We start from the raw sequence: 15,994 nt of genomic DNA on the forward strand, positions 1-15,994 counted from the left end.
TTCTTATTTTTAACCGGTTACTGGTCGTGTAGAAGACCTTCCTTTTTATTCATTAACTGCTTATTTTGCTTAGACACCTTTGCTTACAGAATTTGTCAAAAGCCTTCTGAAAGTTCAAGTACACTATATCCACTGTGTAGTGACAGGGATTGCTTCAGGAACCTCTATGAAAAAGTGGTGTCATTTTAGCTATCCTCAAGTCATCTGGCACAGAAGCTGATTAAAGTGATAGGTTACCGCCACTGTTAGTAGATCTGTAATTTCACATTTGAATTCTTTCATAATTAACTCCAAAGTTTAACAGTTTAAAGAAAAATTCAATTATAGAACCAGTTCAACTTACTTTGTAGAATAAAGTTGTGAGGTATAATCATTTGGTGACCTTGGGATGTAATCAGTGCATGTCAGAACTGTAAAAGAAACATTTTACACAACAAAATTGTAAAGAAAGCATTTTTTAATTATACAATTTCAAAAAATATCTTAAAGAATAATAGTGAAACATTAGCACATCCTACAGCGTATTCTAACTTGGAAAACGTTACAGTTTATGAAGTTTTTGGAATACTTTGGCTATCTGGCTAACAGAGATTTATAGACTTGTGCTGTTTAAACAAGGTGAAGACTGTGAGGGGACATAAGAGCAGTTTTCAAGTAGCTAAAAGAGGGTAACAAAGAGGAGGGAGAAAAATTGTTCTTCTTGACCTCTGATGACAAGAAGCAATGGGTTTAAACTGCAGTAAGGGAGGTTTAGGCTGGACATAAGGAAAATCTTCCTAACTAGCAGGGTGATTAAAAATTGGAATAAATTGCCCATAATTGAAGATATTTAAGAGCTGGTTAGATATCAACTATCAGGAATGATCTAAATGATGCCTTGTCTTGCCCTGAAGGCAGGGGACTGGTCTTGATGACCTCTCAAGGTCCCTTCCAGTTCTAGTACTCTATGATTCTACGAAAAATGTAACTTCCTGCCCCTGCAGACTCCAAGCTGCATATTGTTCCTTCAGATGATACCACCAGCATCTTTGGCATTAACTGTATGCTATGATTTTGGGAATGTGCCAAATCCCCTGAACATGCTGCAGTTCTGTGCGTGCATCTGGGCCCGAGACCTCACTTCAGTGTGTCCTGCACTGAGAACTGCCTCAAACACAGCTGTTACCAGAGCAACTATAGAGACTATGGGATAGAGAGACTATGAGGCCAGCTTGAGCCAGGTTTTGCCTCCAGTCCCCTCTGCACTGTCCGCAAAACACATGGCTCCAGTAGCCCATCTTCTCTCCTGATGGCACCAGATTAGGCACGATCCCTTCCACCCATCTTTTGGGGACAGGACAAGAACTCACAGAGCAGAGAAACAGCCTGGTTGTTGCCAGAACAATTGTAGCAGCAGAGGGGAGAGCACCAATGTGGTCTTTTGCCATATTTTCTATCTTTCCTACGCAGCAGGATAGCTTGCTTTTGGGCCCTTAATAATGTCCCTTTGAAAAACTGCCAGCTCTCCTCAGCTGTAGATGGTAGACTTCAGGATCCTGACCAAAGGAAGGAAAGAGAGCAGCAAATTACACATCTTGGACTTCAGAAAAGCAGACTTTGACTCCTTCAGGAACCTGATGGGCAGAATCCCCTGGGATGCTACCATGAAGGGAAAAGGAGTCCAAGAAAACTGGCAGTATTTTAAGAAAGCCCTATTGGAGGCACAAAAAGAAACCGTCTCAATGTGCAGCAAGAGAAGCAAATATGGTAGGAGACCAGACTGGCTTACTGGGGAAATCCTTGGAAAACTTAGGCACAAAAAGGGAGCTTACAAAAAGTGGAAAGTTGGGACAGATGTCTAGGAAGGGATATAAAGATATAGCTCAAGAATGTAGGACAGTTATCAGGAAGGTGAAAGTGCAATTGGAATTGCCACTCGCGAGGAATGTGAAGGATAACAAGAAAAGTTTCTACATGCATGTTACCAAGAAGGAGGTGATCAGAGAGGGTGTGGGGCTCCTAATGGATGAGGGAGGTAACCCAGTGACAGATGATGTAGGGAAAGCTGACGTATTTAATGCTTTCTTTGCCTCTGTCTTCATGGACAAGGACAGCTCCCGGACCAATGCGATAAGTGATGCATTGTGGGATAAAGGTGGACAGCCTGTGGTGGGGAAAGAACAGGTGACGAGCTATCTAAAAAAGCCAAACGTACATAAATCCATGGGCCCGGACCTAATTCATCCTAGGGTTCTGAGGGAGTTGGTGTATGTTGTTGACGAGCCCTTGGCCATTATCTTTGAAAAGTTGTGGAGATCAGGAGAGATCCCAGATGATTGGAAAAAGGCAAATGTAGTGCTCATCTTTACAAAAGGGAAGAAGGATGATCGAGGGAACTATAGGCCAGTCAATCTTACATCAGTCCCTGGAAAAATCAAGGAGGGGCTCCTCAAGGAAGTCATTTTGAGGCACTTGGAGGAGGGGAAGGTGATCAGGAATAGTCAGCATAGATTCATGAAGGGCAAGTCATGTCTGACCAATCTGATTAGTTTCTACAATGAGACAACTGGCTCTGTGGATAAGGGAAAATCAATGGATGTGATTTATCTTGACTTTAGCAAAGCTTTTGATACGGTCTCCCACAATATTCTTGTCAGCAAGTTAAAGGAATGTGGATTGGATAAATGGATGGTAAGATGGATAGAAAGCTGGCTAGAAGGTCGGGCCCAGCAGGTAGTGATCAAAGTTTCGATGTCGGGATGGCAGTCGGTTTCTAGTGGACTGCCCCAAAGTTCGGTTCTGGGTCCTGTTCTGTTCAACATATTTATCAATGGCCTGGATGAGGGGTTGGATTGCACCCTCAGCAAGTTTGCAGATGACACTAAGCTAGGGGGAGAGGTAGATACGCTGGAGGGTAGGGACAGGGTCCAGACTGACTTAGACAAATTGGAAGACTGGACTGCAAGAAATCTGGTGAGGTTCAATAAGGACAAGTGCAGAGTCCTGCACTTGGGCCAGAAGAATCCCAAGCATTGTTACAGGCTGGGGTCCAACTGGCTTGGTAGTAGTTTTGCAGAAAAGGATCTGGGAGTTGTAGTGGACGAGAAGCTGGACATGAGTCAACAGTGTGTCGTTGTCGCCAAGAAGGCTAATGGCATGTTAGGTTGCATCAGGAGGAGCGTTGCCAGTAGGTCCAGAGAAGTGATTATTCCTCTTTATTCGGCTTTGCTGAGGCCGCATCTGAAGTACTGTGCCCAGTTCTGGGCCCCCAATTATAGGAAGGGTGTGGATACGCTGGAGAGGGTCCAGCGGAGGGCGACCAAAATAACAAGGGGGCTGAAACATACGACTCATGGAGAAAGGTTGAGGGAACTGGGTCTGTTTAGTCTGCAGAAGAGAAGACTGAGGGGGGATTTGATAACAGCCTTCAACTTACTGAAGGGAGGCTGCAAAGAGGCTGGAGAGAGGCTGTTCACAGTGGTCACGGATGGCAGAACACGGAACAATGGTCTCAAGTTGCAGTTGGGAAGTTCCAGGTTGAACATTAGGAAAAACTTTTTCACTAGGAGGGTGGTGAAGCATTGGAATGGTCTCCCCAGGGGAGTAGTGGAGTCTCCATCCCTGGAGGTGTTTAAGTCTTGAGAAAGTCCTGGCGGGGCTGATCTGATGGGTTTGGTCCTATTTAGAGCAGGGGACTGGACTTGATGCCTTTTTTAGGTTTCTTCCAGCTCTATTGTTCTATGATTCTATGTTTTTCCCCTCAGTTTTGCTGCCCATGGGACCTTACCTACCAGCTCTTTGAGTTTACCAAAATCTGCCCTCCTGAAATCCATTCCCTGTGTTTTGCTGTTTTCCCCTCTTCCCTTCCTTGGGATTGTGAACTCCATGATATGAAATAGCTCCCTCTGCTGTATTAACAACTATTGAATGTTGCTGCCTATGAGTAGGGATGACAAAGTCTCAAGGCTTGTGTATATGAAGGACTAAAACGTGGGAAGCCACAACATAAATCTACAGTGTACTAGCTTGCTGCACACAGACCAGTTGTATTAGGTACTGCTAACTTATATTAAATGTTCCTAGTGCATATTGACCTGCTGCTGCTTAGTACTAGGTCAAACAGAACTAGGGGAGAGGAGGTCATTTCCCGGTAGCTAGAGGTTCCTTGAGACATGTGGCCCTTTTCCGAATTCTACTATGGGTCACACACGCTCCTGGAGTCAGAAAATTTCAAAGTAGCACCCCGACTCACCCTGTACTGCCACCTGAGGAGATAAAAGCTGGAGACAGATTCCTTCTCCAGTTCCTTCTCCACTGTGAATCAGATGGAGCCAAAGCAGAGGGGAAGGGCAAGGAGTGGAATACAGATGGCAACCACACATCAACTTGCAGTTACAAGGAAGTAATCTCTTATTCTTTAAGTGATGGTCCCTATTGTGCTCTGCTGCGGGTGACCAGCACGCAGTATCTTAGTTAGAGGAAGGTGCAAGGATGAGGCTGGAATGGTTGTGCAAAGACCCACCATGCCAAGGGATCTATTTCGCATAGTCTCCTGCACCAATGCGTCATTTGCAAAAGTGTGCCTGTAACTCCAAGTAGTGCTTTACAGGTCTATTAGAGGCACATTGCGAAGGGCTGCAGTGGTTGTGGCTTGAATTCTAGTGGAGAGAGCCCATAGCCCTATTGGGGGAGGTTCAGTTGCTGATAGAATTTAATGCAGCTAGAAATTCATCTAGAAATTTTCTTGTTGGGGATGCCCTGGCCCAAGTCTCTCTACTACCTCAGTAAATAGACCGATTGCTGTCATTCTCTGCAGGCAGAAGGCCAAGTTCATTAGACATCAAGAGAATGGACGAGATGTTCTTCTGCAGAAGTGTGTGATTTCAGGAAGAAAACAGGGAAGTGAATGAATGAAACAGATACTCTTTGGTAAGAATTTCAGGTGCAATCATAAGGAAACCTTATCCTTGTAGGAGACAGTAAATGATGCATCTGCCTTCATAGTTCTGAGTTCCCCTAAACTCCTCACCAAAGTCATGATAACAAGAAAGGAGACCTTTGTGAAGAGGAGGGATATGGTACAAGATGATATTTGCTCACAGTGGGGTTTCATTAATGGCAAGAGTACCAGATTTAAGTACTATGAAGGTGCAATGGTTTGGAGAGGTGGGAAGGTTCTTAGGAGGCCTTTCAAAAATCCAGCAGTCAGCAGGTGTGTACAAATAGAGTAATCTGCTCCAGGAGGATGGAATGGCTAATCCCTGACAGGTGGGCTACCAAAGTGCTGAGTGCAAGGCCCAGTGCATTCAAGGACAGAATGCACTATGCAGTTAGGGGAACCTCAGTTGTTTCTGGAGAAATTCTTTATGTTGGATGAAAAATGCCTCTACTTAGCTCAAGTATCAGAGAGGTAATCATGTTAGCCTGTATCTTCGAGAACAACAAGAAGTCCTGTGGTACCTTATAGACTAACAGATATATAGCTTTCATGGGCAAAAACCCACTTCAGATACATGAGTTGGGGGGAGTGGTTCAGAGGGGTATTTAAAGAGTGGGATCCCAGTAAAAGGGAGGGCCAGAGCTGACAAGGTCTATTCAGTCAGGGTGGAAATGGCCCATTAATTAGTAGTCTGTATCAAAAGAGGAAAAAACAAAATCACATAAGTTGGGGGGATGTGGCCCATTGTCAGAATCTAATGTGGAGGTGTTAACACCCAAAGCAGAGAAGCTGCTTTTGTAAGGGGCCAGCCACTTCCAGTCTCTGTTTAACCCTTGGTTGATGGAGTCAAATTTGCAAATAAATTGCACCTCAGAGATTTTTCTCTCCACTTGATTTTTGAAATGTCTTTGTTTTAGGACTGCTGCTTTTAAATCTGTTACGGAGTGTCCAGGGAGACTGAAGTGTTCTCCCACAAGTTTTTGTACATTACCGTTCCTGATGCCTGATTTATGTCCATTTACCCTTTTACACAGAGACTGTCCAGTTTGGCCAATGTAAACTGCAGTGGGGCATGGCTGGCACACGATGGCATATATTGGTAGATGTACAGGTAAAGGAGCCCCTGATGGTATGGTTGATGTTTTGATATATACTACTGATAATGGGCCATTTCCACTCTGACTGAATACTCCTTGACAGCTCTGGCCCTCCCTTTTACTGGGACCCCACTCTTTAAATACTCCTCTGAACCCCCCTCACCCATCACTCATGCATCTGATGAAGCGGGTCTTTGCCCTCGAAAGCTTATGCTCCAAAATATCTGTTAGTCTATGAAGTGCCACAGGACTTCTTGTTGTTCTCTACTTAGCTCAGTAACACTGTCTCATGGAATTTCTCCTCCTGTTAGAAACAATGTCCTGTAACGCTGAGGAAAGAAAAGTTACTCACCGTAGTAACGGTGGTTCTTCGAGATGTGTCCCCGTGGGTGCTCCACAATAGGTGTCGGGCTTGCCCGGCGCCGCAGATCAGATCTTCCAAGCAGTTTCTGCCGGACCGCGCATGCGCCGGCACGCGCCGCTCCCTTGCGCGCTCCTGGCCATGTGCGCGATCCGGTCCCCGCCAGTTCCTCGACCAACCGCCTCGGGTGCCCCTGCAAAACACTAACAGAGATCTGAAGCGGGGAGGATGGGCGGGTAGTGGAGCACCCACGGGGACACATCTCGAAGAACCACCGTTACTACGGTGAGTAACTTTTCTTTCTTCTTTGAGTGTCCCCGTGGGTGCTCCACAATAGGTGACTACCCAGCAGTAACCCAAGATAGGAGGTGGGTAATCGGATTATGTGCAGCTTGTCCCCGAGAGGACCGCTGCAGAGAGACGGGTATCCTCTTGGAATACCCTGTGAAGGGCGTAATGTTTGGCGAAGGTGTCGTAGGATGACCAGGTCGCCGCTCTGCAAATGTCTTTTAACGCAACGCCCTTGAAAAAGGCTGTTGATGCCGCCACCGCCCTAGTGGAATGAGCCCTGGGAGTGGCCGATAAAGGAGTCTTTTTGAGCTCGTAGCACATTTTTATGCAGGATACAATGTGCTTTGAGATTCTCTGCGAGGAGAGACCTTCTCCTTTCGATTTGGGAGCGAGGGAGACTAGGAGTCTATCCGTTTTCCGGAAGGACTTGGTCCTGTCTACGTAGAAGGCTAGCGCCCTCCTCACGTCCAGGAGGTGTAGGCGCGCCTCTTCGTTGGAGTTATGAGGCTTTGGATAAAACGAGGGTAGAACAATAGGTTCGTTAATGTGAAACTCGGAAGAAACTTTGGGAACAAAGGCTGGATGCAGCCGTATGGTTACCGCCTCCTTGGAAAAAACAGTGCAGGGTGGCGTTGCCATGACTGCCGCGAGCTCGCTCACCCTACGAGCTGACGTAATTGCAAGAAGAAAGGTCGTCTTTATTGTAAGGAGGCGGAGGGGAACCGTGGCCAAGGGCTCGAACGGTGGTCCCATTAGCGTGGTAAGCACCAGGTCCAAGTTCCACGAAGGTGGAATCGGTTTCCGAGGGGGGTATAGGTTTACCAACCCTTTGAGGAACCTGGTAACCATAGGGTGGGCGAACAGGTGGACCTTCAACGAGGATAGCGAGAGTCCTCCTCTCTTGAGGTCCAGTAAATACTCTAGTATTGTAGGTATAGGCACCGAAAGGGGGGCCAGCTGTTTGGTAGAACACCAAGCCGTGAAGCGAGTCCATTTTTGCTTGTAGGTCTTCCTGGTGGAAGTCCTCCTGCTACTTTCTAGGACTTGCTGTATTTCCACTGTGCATGTGCTCTCTAGGGAGCTGAGCCATGGATTAACCACGCTTGTAGTCGCAGGCTTTGGGGGTGCGGGTGCACTATGGACCCCTTGGCTTGCGTGAGCAGATCCGGCGCCACCGGAAGAGGCATCGGTGGACGGTCCGACATGCGCAGGAGTAGGTGGAACCATTGTTGGCGATCCCACGTTGGGACTATCAGGATCATCCGGGCCTTTTCCCTCCTGGCTTTCTGCAAGACTTTGTGGATCAGCACTGTGGGAGGAAACGCATAAAGCAGGGGGCCCCTCCACGGGATCGCGAACGCGTCCCCCAGGGACCCCTATCCCAGTCCTGCCCTGGAGCAGAATCGTGGGCACTTCTTGTTGTGCTGAGTGGCAAACAGATCTATTTGGGGAAAACCCCATGCGTGGAAAATCGGCCGTAGCAGATCGGGACGGATCTGCCACTCGTGTGTGAGTGCAAAACGCCTGCTCAGCTGGTCTGCCTTCACATTGTGCGCACCCGGCAAGTATGAGGCTTTCAAGATTATATTGTTGGCGATGCACCAGTTCCATAAGCGGATTGCTTCCGCGCATAAGGCACGGGATCGAGCTCCTCCTTGCCTGTTTATATAAAACATGGTGGAGGTATTGTCCGTACTGATCCCGACGACTTTGCCTTGTATGTGGTCTCGAAAGTGTCTGCAGGCATTGAACACTGCTCTGAGCTCCAGCATATTTATGTGTAGTGACTGTTCCGTGGGTGACCACAGTCCTTGAGTCACCTCTTCGCCCATGTGCGCTCCCCACCCTATGAGGGAGGCATCTGTAGTGAGAAAAACCGATATTTGCGGCTGGTGGAAGGGTACCCCTGTTAGCAGGTTCCTGGGGTTTACCCACCATTGTAGGGATTTGCGCACCCCGGCTGTGGGCGACACCACCCTGTGAACGGTGTCTACTGCCGGTTTGTATACGCTCGCCAGCCAGTGCTGCATGCTGCGCATGTGTAACCTGGAGTTCTGTACTACGAACGTCGCCGCTGCCATGTGGCCCAGCAGCTGCAAGCACGTCAAGACCGGCACCCGTAGGGCTGAAGGTGATGACCTGCACGAGGGAACCGATGGCCCGAAAGCGAGCCTCTGGTAGATAAACTCTCGCTGTAACCGAGTTTATGCGAGCCCCTATGAACTCTATGTCCTGTGTGGGGTCTATTTTTGATTTTGCCAGATTGATAACCAGGCCGAGTGAAGAGAACGTGTTTGCTGTGACGCGTATCATGCGCAGAACCTCCCCCTTCGAGCAGGCAGTCATCCAGATACGGGAAAATAAATACCCCCTGTCTGTGCAGGTAGGCTGACACCACTGCCAAGGTCTTGGTGAAGACTCTGGGGGCCGAGGAGAGGCCAAACGGTAGGACCTTGTATTGGAAGCGTTCGTTGCCTACCATGAACCGGAGGAATCGCCGGTGAGCCGGATGGATAGTTATGTGGAAGTACGCGTCTTGTAAATCGAGGGTTGCGAACCAGTCTCCATCGTCCAGTGCTGTAAGGATGGAGGCGATTGTGGTCATCCGAAAACGTTGCTTGAGCAGGTACCTGTTGAGGCCGCGAAGGTCTAAGATGGGCCTCCAGCCTCCTGTCTTTTTCTCCGTGAGGAAGTACCTGGAGTAGAACCCTTTCCCTTGCAGTTGCTCCGGCACTCTTTCCACTGCCCCTATGAGCATGAGATAGTCCACCTCCTGCCTGAGCCTCGCTACATGGGAGGCCTCCTGGAGGTGGGGCTTGGGTGGAGGTCGAGACGGTGGGAGCGACTGGAAGGGGATGGCGTACCCCGTGGCTATGATCTCCAGCACCCATTTGTCTGTGGTGATCCTTTGCCACTGGTCGTATAATGGTCGGAGGCGATGGTGGAATAGTCGCTTCGGATGACCTTGTGCGATGGTAGTGATGGCGCAGCCCTGGATCTGTATGTCAAACTTGTGGCCTTTGGCCCCGCCCCGAGGACGCACGGCTCTGTTGTGAACGTCGCCTTGGAGTTCTGTACTGCTGGTGCTGTTGATGTCGCCCTTGCTCGTAACCCCTGTGGTACTGGGGGCGCTGTTGCTGGTACTGGTACCGTCTTTGTTGAGGGTAGTACCTTTTCTTTGTGTATGGAGGGGTGTAAATCCCCAGGCTCCTGAGTGTGGCTCTTGAATCTTTACTGGAATGAAGGACCGAGTCAGTTGATTCAGCAAACAGCTTCTGCGAATCGAAGGGAAGGTCAACTATCTTCGCCTGCAGATCCCTCGGTATACCCGAAGTCTGGAGCCAGGACTCCCTTCGCATCACCACTGCCGTTGCTGTGGAACGTGCTGCTGTGTCCGCAACGTCCAGGGCGATCTGAACTCCCGTCCTCGAGGCCGCATAGCCTTCTTGCACTATGGCCTTGAGCACCGGCTTTTTGTCCTCTGGAAGCGAGTCCATGAGGGAGGTTAACCTGGAATAGTTGTCAAAATTATGGTTCGCTAAGTGCGCTGCGTAATTTGCCATTCGCAACGTTAAAGTGGAGGAGGAGTAGACCTTTCTGCCGAACAGCTCTAGCTTCTTGGCATCTTTGTCCGTTTACCCTGTCCTGAATTGAGATGTCTTTGATCTTTGTTGCGAGGACTCCACCACCAAGGAATTTGGTTGTGGGTGGCTGAACAGGAACTCCATGCCCCTCGCCGGCACGAAGTATTTCTTATCCGCTCTCTTTTGGACAGGCGGAATAGTCGCAGGGGTCTGCCATATCGTAGTGGCGGACTCTAAGATCGCTTCATCAAGTGGTATTGCTACTCTGGAGGAGGCCGGAGGTCTCAAATTTTTGAGGAGCTTATGGTGTTTCTCTTGCACCTCTGCTGTCTGGATGCCTTGCGTGAAGGCCACCCTCTTAAACAGCTCTTGAAACTGTTTGAGATCGTCCGGAGGATGGACGTCCCCCGGGGCCGTAGCCTCGTCCGGGGAGGAGAGCGAGGAACCGCTGGGGTACGTCTCTCTGGACCCTTCCGGTTCCTGCTGGTGATGGTACACCCTCTCGCTAGAGGTTTGCGAGGGAAAATCTCGGGGTTCCATAACCATTCCCCCGTGAGATGCTTGAGTCTCTGTCCCCGGTCGCAATTGCCCTCGGGGGTACGAGATCGTCTGTGGGGATCTTTCCCTAGTAGATTGCCGATGGTGTCTATGCCCCGCATGGTAGGGGCGACCATGGCAGTATAGGCACTGTTCTTGGGAAGGTGACCTAGAGCACTCCCTTGGTGCATACCCTCTGCGTCTGGGGGAGGGAGATCGTCGAGACACTGGAGAGAGCGATTTTGCATAATAGTCCAGCGGTTCAAACCCCAGGAAGGGTGAAGGTGGTTCCAGCCAGGGTGAGTCTGGTTGCAAAAATGGAGAAGGGGGCTCCGGGTAGGCTAGGGGGGACCCCTGCCTTCTGGTTGGAGTCTGCAACATAAGCGGAGGGCTGTGAGAAAGCAACTCCACAGCCCTGTCCGGAGAGGGGCTGCAATGCCTCCTCTTGTGTGCAGCCTTCCCCCTCCCCGGAGGAGGTAACTCTGCCCCCTGACGCACAGGGGATCCCGGCCCCGTCCGCACCGTGCTTGGCACGCTCGAAGGCGGTGCCGCACGTGCGGTGTCCTTCGGTGTCTGCAGGCTGCGTGCCTGCGCGCTCTGCACCGCCGGTTCCCCGGGGGTCGGTGCCGCTGCCTGCGGTGCCGCCGGTACCGGCGCTTGTTTAGCCGCCGCCCTGCCTGCGGTGCGGGGCGGCTGTTTGATCATCGGAGGCTGAGCCGCTTCCACGTGGCTCTCCGTGCCGCCGCCGATCAGCTGTTGCTGCGGCTGGGGGCTGCTCGCTCCTCCCGTCCCGCTCGCTGTTGCTGCCGGCAGGGATCGGGCTGGGGAGCCTTTCCTCCGTTTTTGCGCTGATGGGGTGAGGGAGGCAGCTTTCCTTTTATGGGCCCCAGAGGGTCCCTCCTGCTGCGGCCGCTCCGACATGTCTGGCTGGAGGGCCTTATCAAAAAGCAGCATTTTAAGCCGCATCTCCCTGTCTCTCCTTGCTCTGGCTGTTAATTTAGCACAGAAGGAGCATTTCTGTGCAACATGGGACTCCCCAAGGAACCTTATGCATAGACTGTGCCCATCGGACGCTGGCATCGCCTCTCGGCAGGACTCACATTTTTTAAATCCCGAAGAGGACATTGTTGGTGAGTCTTTCAGTTGTTAAACGGGTACTTAGCACCTTCTCTGTGCTGTTTTCCCCTTCCGATGGCCTGCCGCAGCAGGAGGGCTGATGGCCCTATGCTCCTGGCCTCCGGCGCTTGTTACTGGGACTGGATTGAAGCTGTCCCGCTTGTAGTTTGTTTGTTGCTTTTGTTTTGTTTTGTTTTTTTGCAAAAATAACAACCGGCTAACTTGCAGTAGCCTAAGTACTTGAAAAACTTTAAAGAAAAACAGTTAAAGTCATTGAATACGCTACTTGGCCTTAGCCTAGTTCGGATTCCGTCTGCAGCCGATGGCGGTTAAGAGGAACTGGCGGGGACCGGATCGCGCACATGGCCAGGAGCGCGCAAGGGAGCGGCGCGCGCCGGCGCATGCGCGGTCCGGCAGAAACTGCTTGGAAGATCCGATCTGCGGCGCCGGGCAAGCCCGACACCTATTGTGGAGCACCCACGGGGACACTCGAAGAAGAACATGTTTGCTCTGTAGCTGGTGCCCATCCAAGTACCATGCACAGAGGTGGAGTGGACATGGATTGGTGAGCATCATCTTGCCAAGGGACCATGTCGAAAGGCTAGGAAGTGTGGGATTGGGAATGGACAGGTGGGATGAAATGGGTGGAGGACTGGAGAAGCAGACCTGCCTGGGTCAAAAGGGGGCAATCAGAATGACGGCGGCCTTGTTTCAATGGATTTTGTGGCGCACAGGAGGTAGGATCAGTAGAGAAAGGATGGTATAATTGAGCTGGTGCATCCAAGAGAGAAGAAAGGCATTGATGGTCTTGAGAGCAGTAAACAAGGGCTCCCCAGAGCAATATGTGGTGCTGTGTCTGAGAAGCGAACAGGTCTTTGTTTCTGGTCACCAACTGCACAACTTCATGAAGCACTGCACTGTGAAGTTCCCTTCATGATTAATCACAAAATGTCTGCTGAGTGAGCCATGAGCACATTCCACCTCCCTAGAGGCCAGCTGCGGGTGATCTGATTGCTGGTGTGCCAATTCCAGAGTTACACCACTTTTGTGCATAAAGATGTGGGTCTCACTCCTCTTCATTTACTGAGATAAAAGACCTTGGTGTTTTTCTGCAACATGATCAGGACATGATCAGGACAAAATGAGTGGAAGAAAAAGGATTCACACCCTGTCGCCCACTACTCAAAAGGATACTGATGTACATTCCGTATTCAAGAGGTATCCATGTCTCATGTATGATGTGGTCATTGTCCATATGTGTACCCCAGCCTAACAGTGACATGTCAGTGATGACAGCTCTCTCCAGGGAAGAGGGAAGAAATGGGAATTCCCACACATATGTGATGTGGGCCTGTCCACCATAGGAGGGATGACAGAATCTTGGGTGGGACTGTCAGTATGAGGTTCTTAATATGAGAGTTCAGTGACTATGAGGACTGAGGCTCTGTCTGCAGGCAGAGAACGTGATGTCTAATAAAGGGCATCATGTAGGTGCATGAAGCCATGTAGCCAGGTATGGAGAGGCACATCTTGTCAGGTACAAAAGGGTTGTTTCTGATGTAAGCTATGACAACATTCACTGATTGAAACCTGTCTACATGTATGCCTCTTCCAGGAGAGTTTAGGGTAGTTCCAATGAAATGCAATGATTGTGTTGGATTGAGGATTGACTTCTTGATGTTAATGCTAACTACTAATGAAGAAAGGAGGCCAAACAACAAAGAAGTTGATGAGTGGGCTTCTAGGCAGGAAATGGTGGCTAGAAATCCAGTCAATGAGGGGGAAAAAATAAGGAAAACCATAAAGCCTGATGTGAGCTGAAGACTCAGGGCAGTAGCTGTTCCAAAAGGTGCTACTCTGTATAAGGAAAGGTCAGAGCCCACCACAAATCAGAGCAAATCAGAGCAGATTGTTGATGCAGAAGTAAGCCTCTGATAATCAAGAACCAGGAACTATATGCCTTTTTCTGAACCAGGAATTTTGGCTGGCAAGGTGACCATGGAAAACTTCAGATTGCAGATGAAGCAACTGAGATGGCAGAGTTGGAGGTCTGGTCTTCAGCCACTTCTTTTCTTGGGTACAAGGAAGTAAGTGGGGTAGAACTCCTATTCCTCGATATATTGGAGAAATCTGATCTATTGCTTCTTGTTGCAATAAGGAATTCATCTTCTGCGTAGGAATACTGTGAGAGTGGTCCCTGAAGGGGACAGAATTACAAACTTGATCATATAGCCACAGCAGATGACATTCAGACTCGTGCATTCTTAATGCACTCAAAGCATGTAAAAAGAGTGCTGAATGACCCCCTAATGGAGCAACTCTCACATGTGTGTCAAAAATATCTCTTGGCTGGAGGATGAGACATTGATGCCTGTTGGGGGTGGGGAGTGGAAGCAGCATAAGTGGACCTGGATCTTTCGTTGCTCGCATGGGGGTCCATATGGTCTGTACAAGAGAGATCTGCACATTTGCGTAGACCGGTGTGAGCAAACTTTTTATGTCAGGCCCCAGTTTTTGTCCCTGCAATTAGCAGGAGCCTCCCAAGCCCCAGATGACCCCAGAAGCAAGTGGCTTGGAAGGTTTTGCACTGTGCTCCCTCAGCAACCGGGGCTCTGAGGGAGTGGGGAGAAGCATCCCCTGATCTGCAAATAGGAGCATCACCACTATCCTTGCCCTGCTTTTACAATGGTAGCTTGCAGTTCCGAAGTATTCTCCAGTACACCACACAGTGAACACTTGCAAAGATTATTTTTTGCAATAAGTGTCCAAACTTGGAACAGTCACGTGGCAAATGGATGTACCAGCGCATTACCAAAGGTTGAAAGCCCAATATTTGAAGCACAGAATCATAGAACAATAGAGCTGGAAGAGACCTAAAAAAGCCATCGAGTCCAGCCCTCTGCTCTAAGCAGGACCAAACCCATCAGATCAGCCCAGCCAGGGCTTTCTCAAGGCGAGACTTAAACACCTCCAGGGATGGAGACTCCACTACTTCCCTGGGTAGACCATTCCAATGCTTCACCACCCTCCTAGTGAAAAAGTTTTTCCTAATGTTCAACCTGGAACTTCCCAACTGCAACTTGAGACCATTGTTCTGTGTGCTGCCATCTGTGACCACTGTGAACAGCCTCTCTCCAGCATCTTTGCAGCCTCCCTTCAGTAAATTGAAGGCTGTTATCAAGTCCCCCCTCAGTCTGCTCTTCTGCAGACAAAACAGTCCCAGTTCCCCCAACCTTTCTTCATAAGTCATATGCTCCAGCCCCCTAATTATTTTGGTCGCCCTCCGCTGGAGCCTCTCCAGTGTGTCCACATCCTTCCTATAAATGGTGTCCAGAACTGGACACACTACTCCAGATGCAGCCGCACCAAAGCCAAATAAAGTACTATAATCACTTCTCTGGATGTACTGGCAACGCTCCTCTTGATGCAACCTAACATGCTATTAGCTTTCTTGGCTACAACAGCACACTGTTGACTCATGTCCAGCTTCTCGTCCACTACAACTCCGAGATCCTTTTCTGCAAAACTACTACCGAGCCAGTCGGACCCCAGCCTGTAACAATGCTTGGGATTCTTCCGGCCCACGTGCACGACTCTGTGCTTGCCCTTATTGAACCTCATCAGATTTCTTGCAGCCCAGTCTTCCAATTTGCCTAAGTCAGTCTGGACCCTGTCCCTACCCTCCAGCGTATCTACCTCTCCCCCTAGTTTAGTGTTATCCGCAGGGTCTCTCCACAGTCCCCCATAGCTCAGGGAGAAGAAAACATGTACAAGCAGGAAACCCTTAGCCCAAGTGAGTAGCCTGAAAACAAACGTTAATCATGTCTGTGGCAGAAACTGACAAAATCATGAAGAAAATGAGCTAAAAATCCTGGAATTCACTCAGTGGGAACAATTAGCAGAGATTGCTTTGTGTTTAACGTTTTGCCCTGTGATACAGATTAGTCCAATCTTAGTCATCAGCTTTTAAATCAATAGGAGTTCTGCTTTAAAACTGTAGGTACAATATTGCATTGTCTAACCCTTTCTAATTATTCTTCCTCCTGTCTCCCCCCACCAGACAGTTATCCCTTGGAATCATTTCTCAAGC

The 15,994-nt window shown here is 49.4% G+C and overlaps 1 protein-coding gene across 9 annotated transcripts in view; it reads right to left on the minus strand.

The window, feature by feature from the left end:
* EYA3 (EYA transcriptional coactivator and phosphatase 3) overlaps nt 1–15,994 on the minus strand; it is a 166,469-nt gene that overhangs the window by 68,984 nt on the left and 81,491 nt on the right. For 8 of the 9 annotated variants that reach the window (XM_074976655.1, XM_074976654.1, XM_074976650.1 and 5 more), the window contains one exon: nt 344–410. In XM_074976655.1, coding sequence (XP_074832756.1) covers nt 344–410 — 67 coding nt within the window. Of the gene's footprint in view, nt 1–343; nt 411–6,367; nt 6,479–15,994 lie in introns of those variants that run through there. The other variant, XM_074976658.1, reaches the window with a different exon arrangement.

The sequence above is a fragment of the Carettochelys insculpta genome, chromosome 24 (genome assembly GCF_033958435.1).
Source record: "Carettochelys insculpta isolate YL-2023 chromosome 24, ASM3395843v1, whole genome shotgun sequence".
Taxonomy (NCBI): domain Eukaryota; kingdom Metazoa; phylum Chordata; order Testudines; family Carettochelyidae; genus Carettochelys; species Carettochelys insculpta.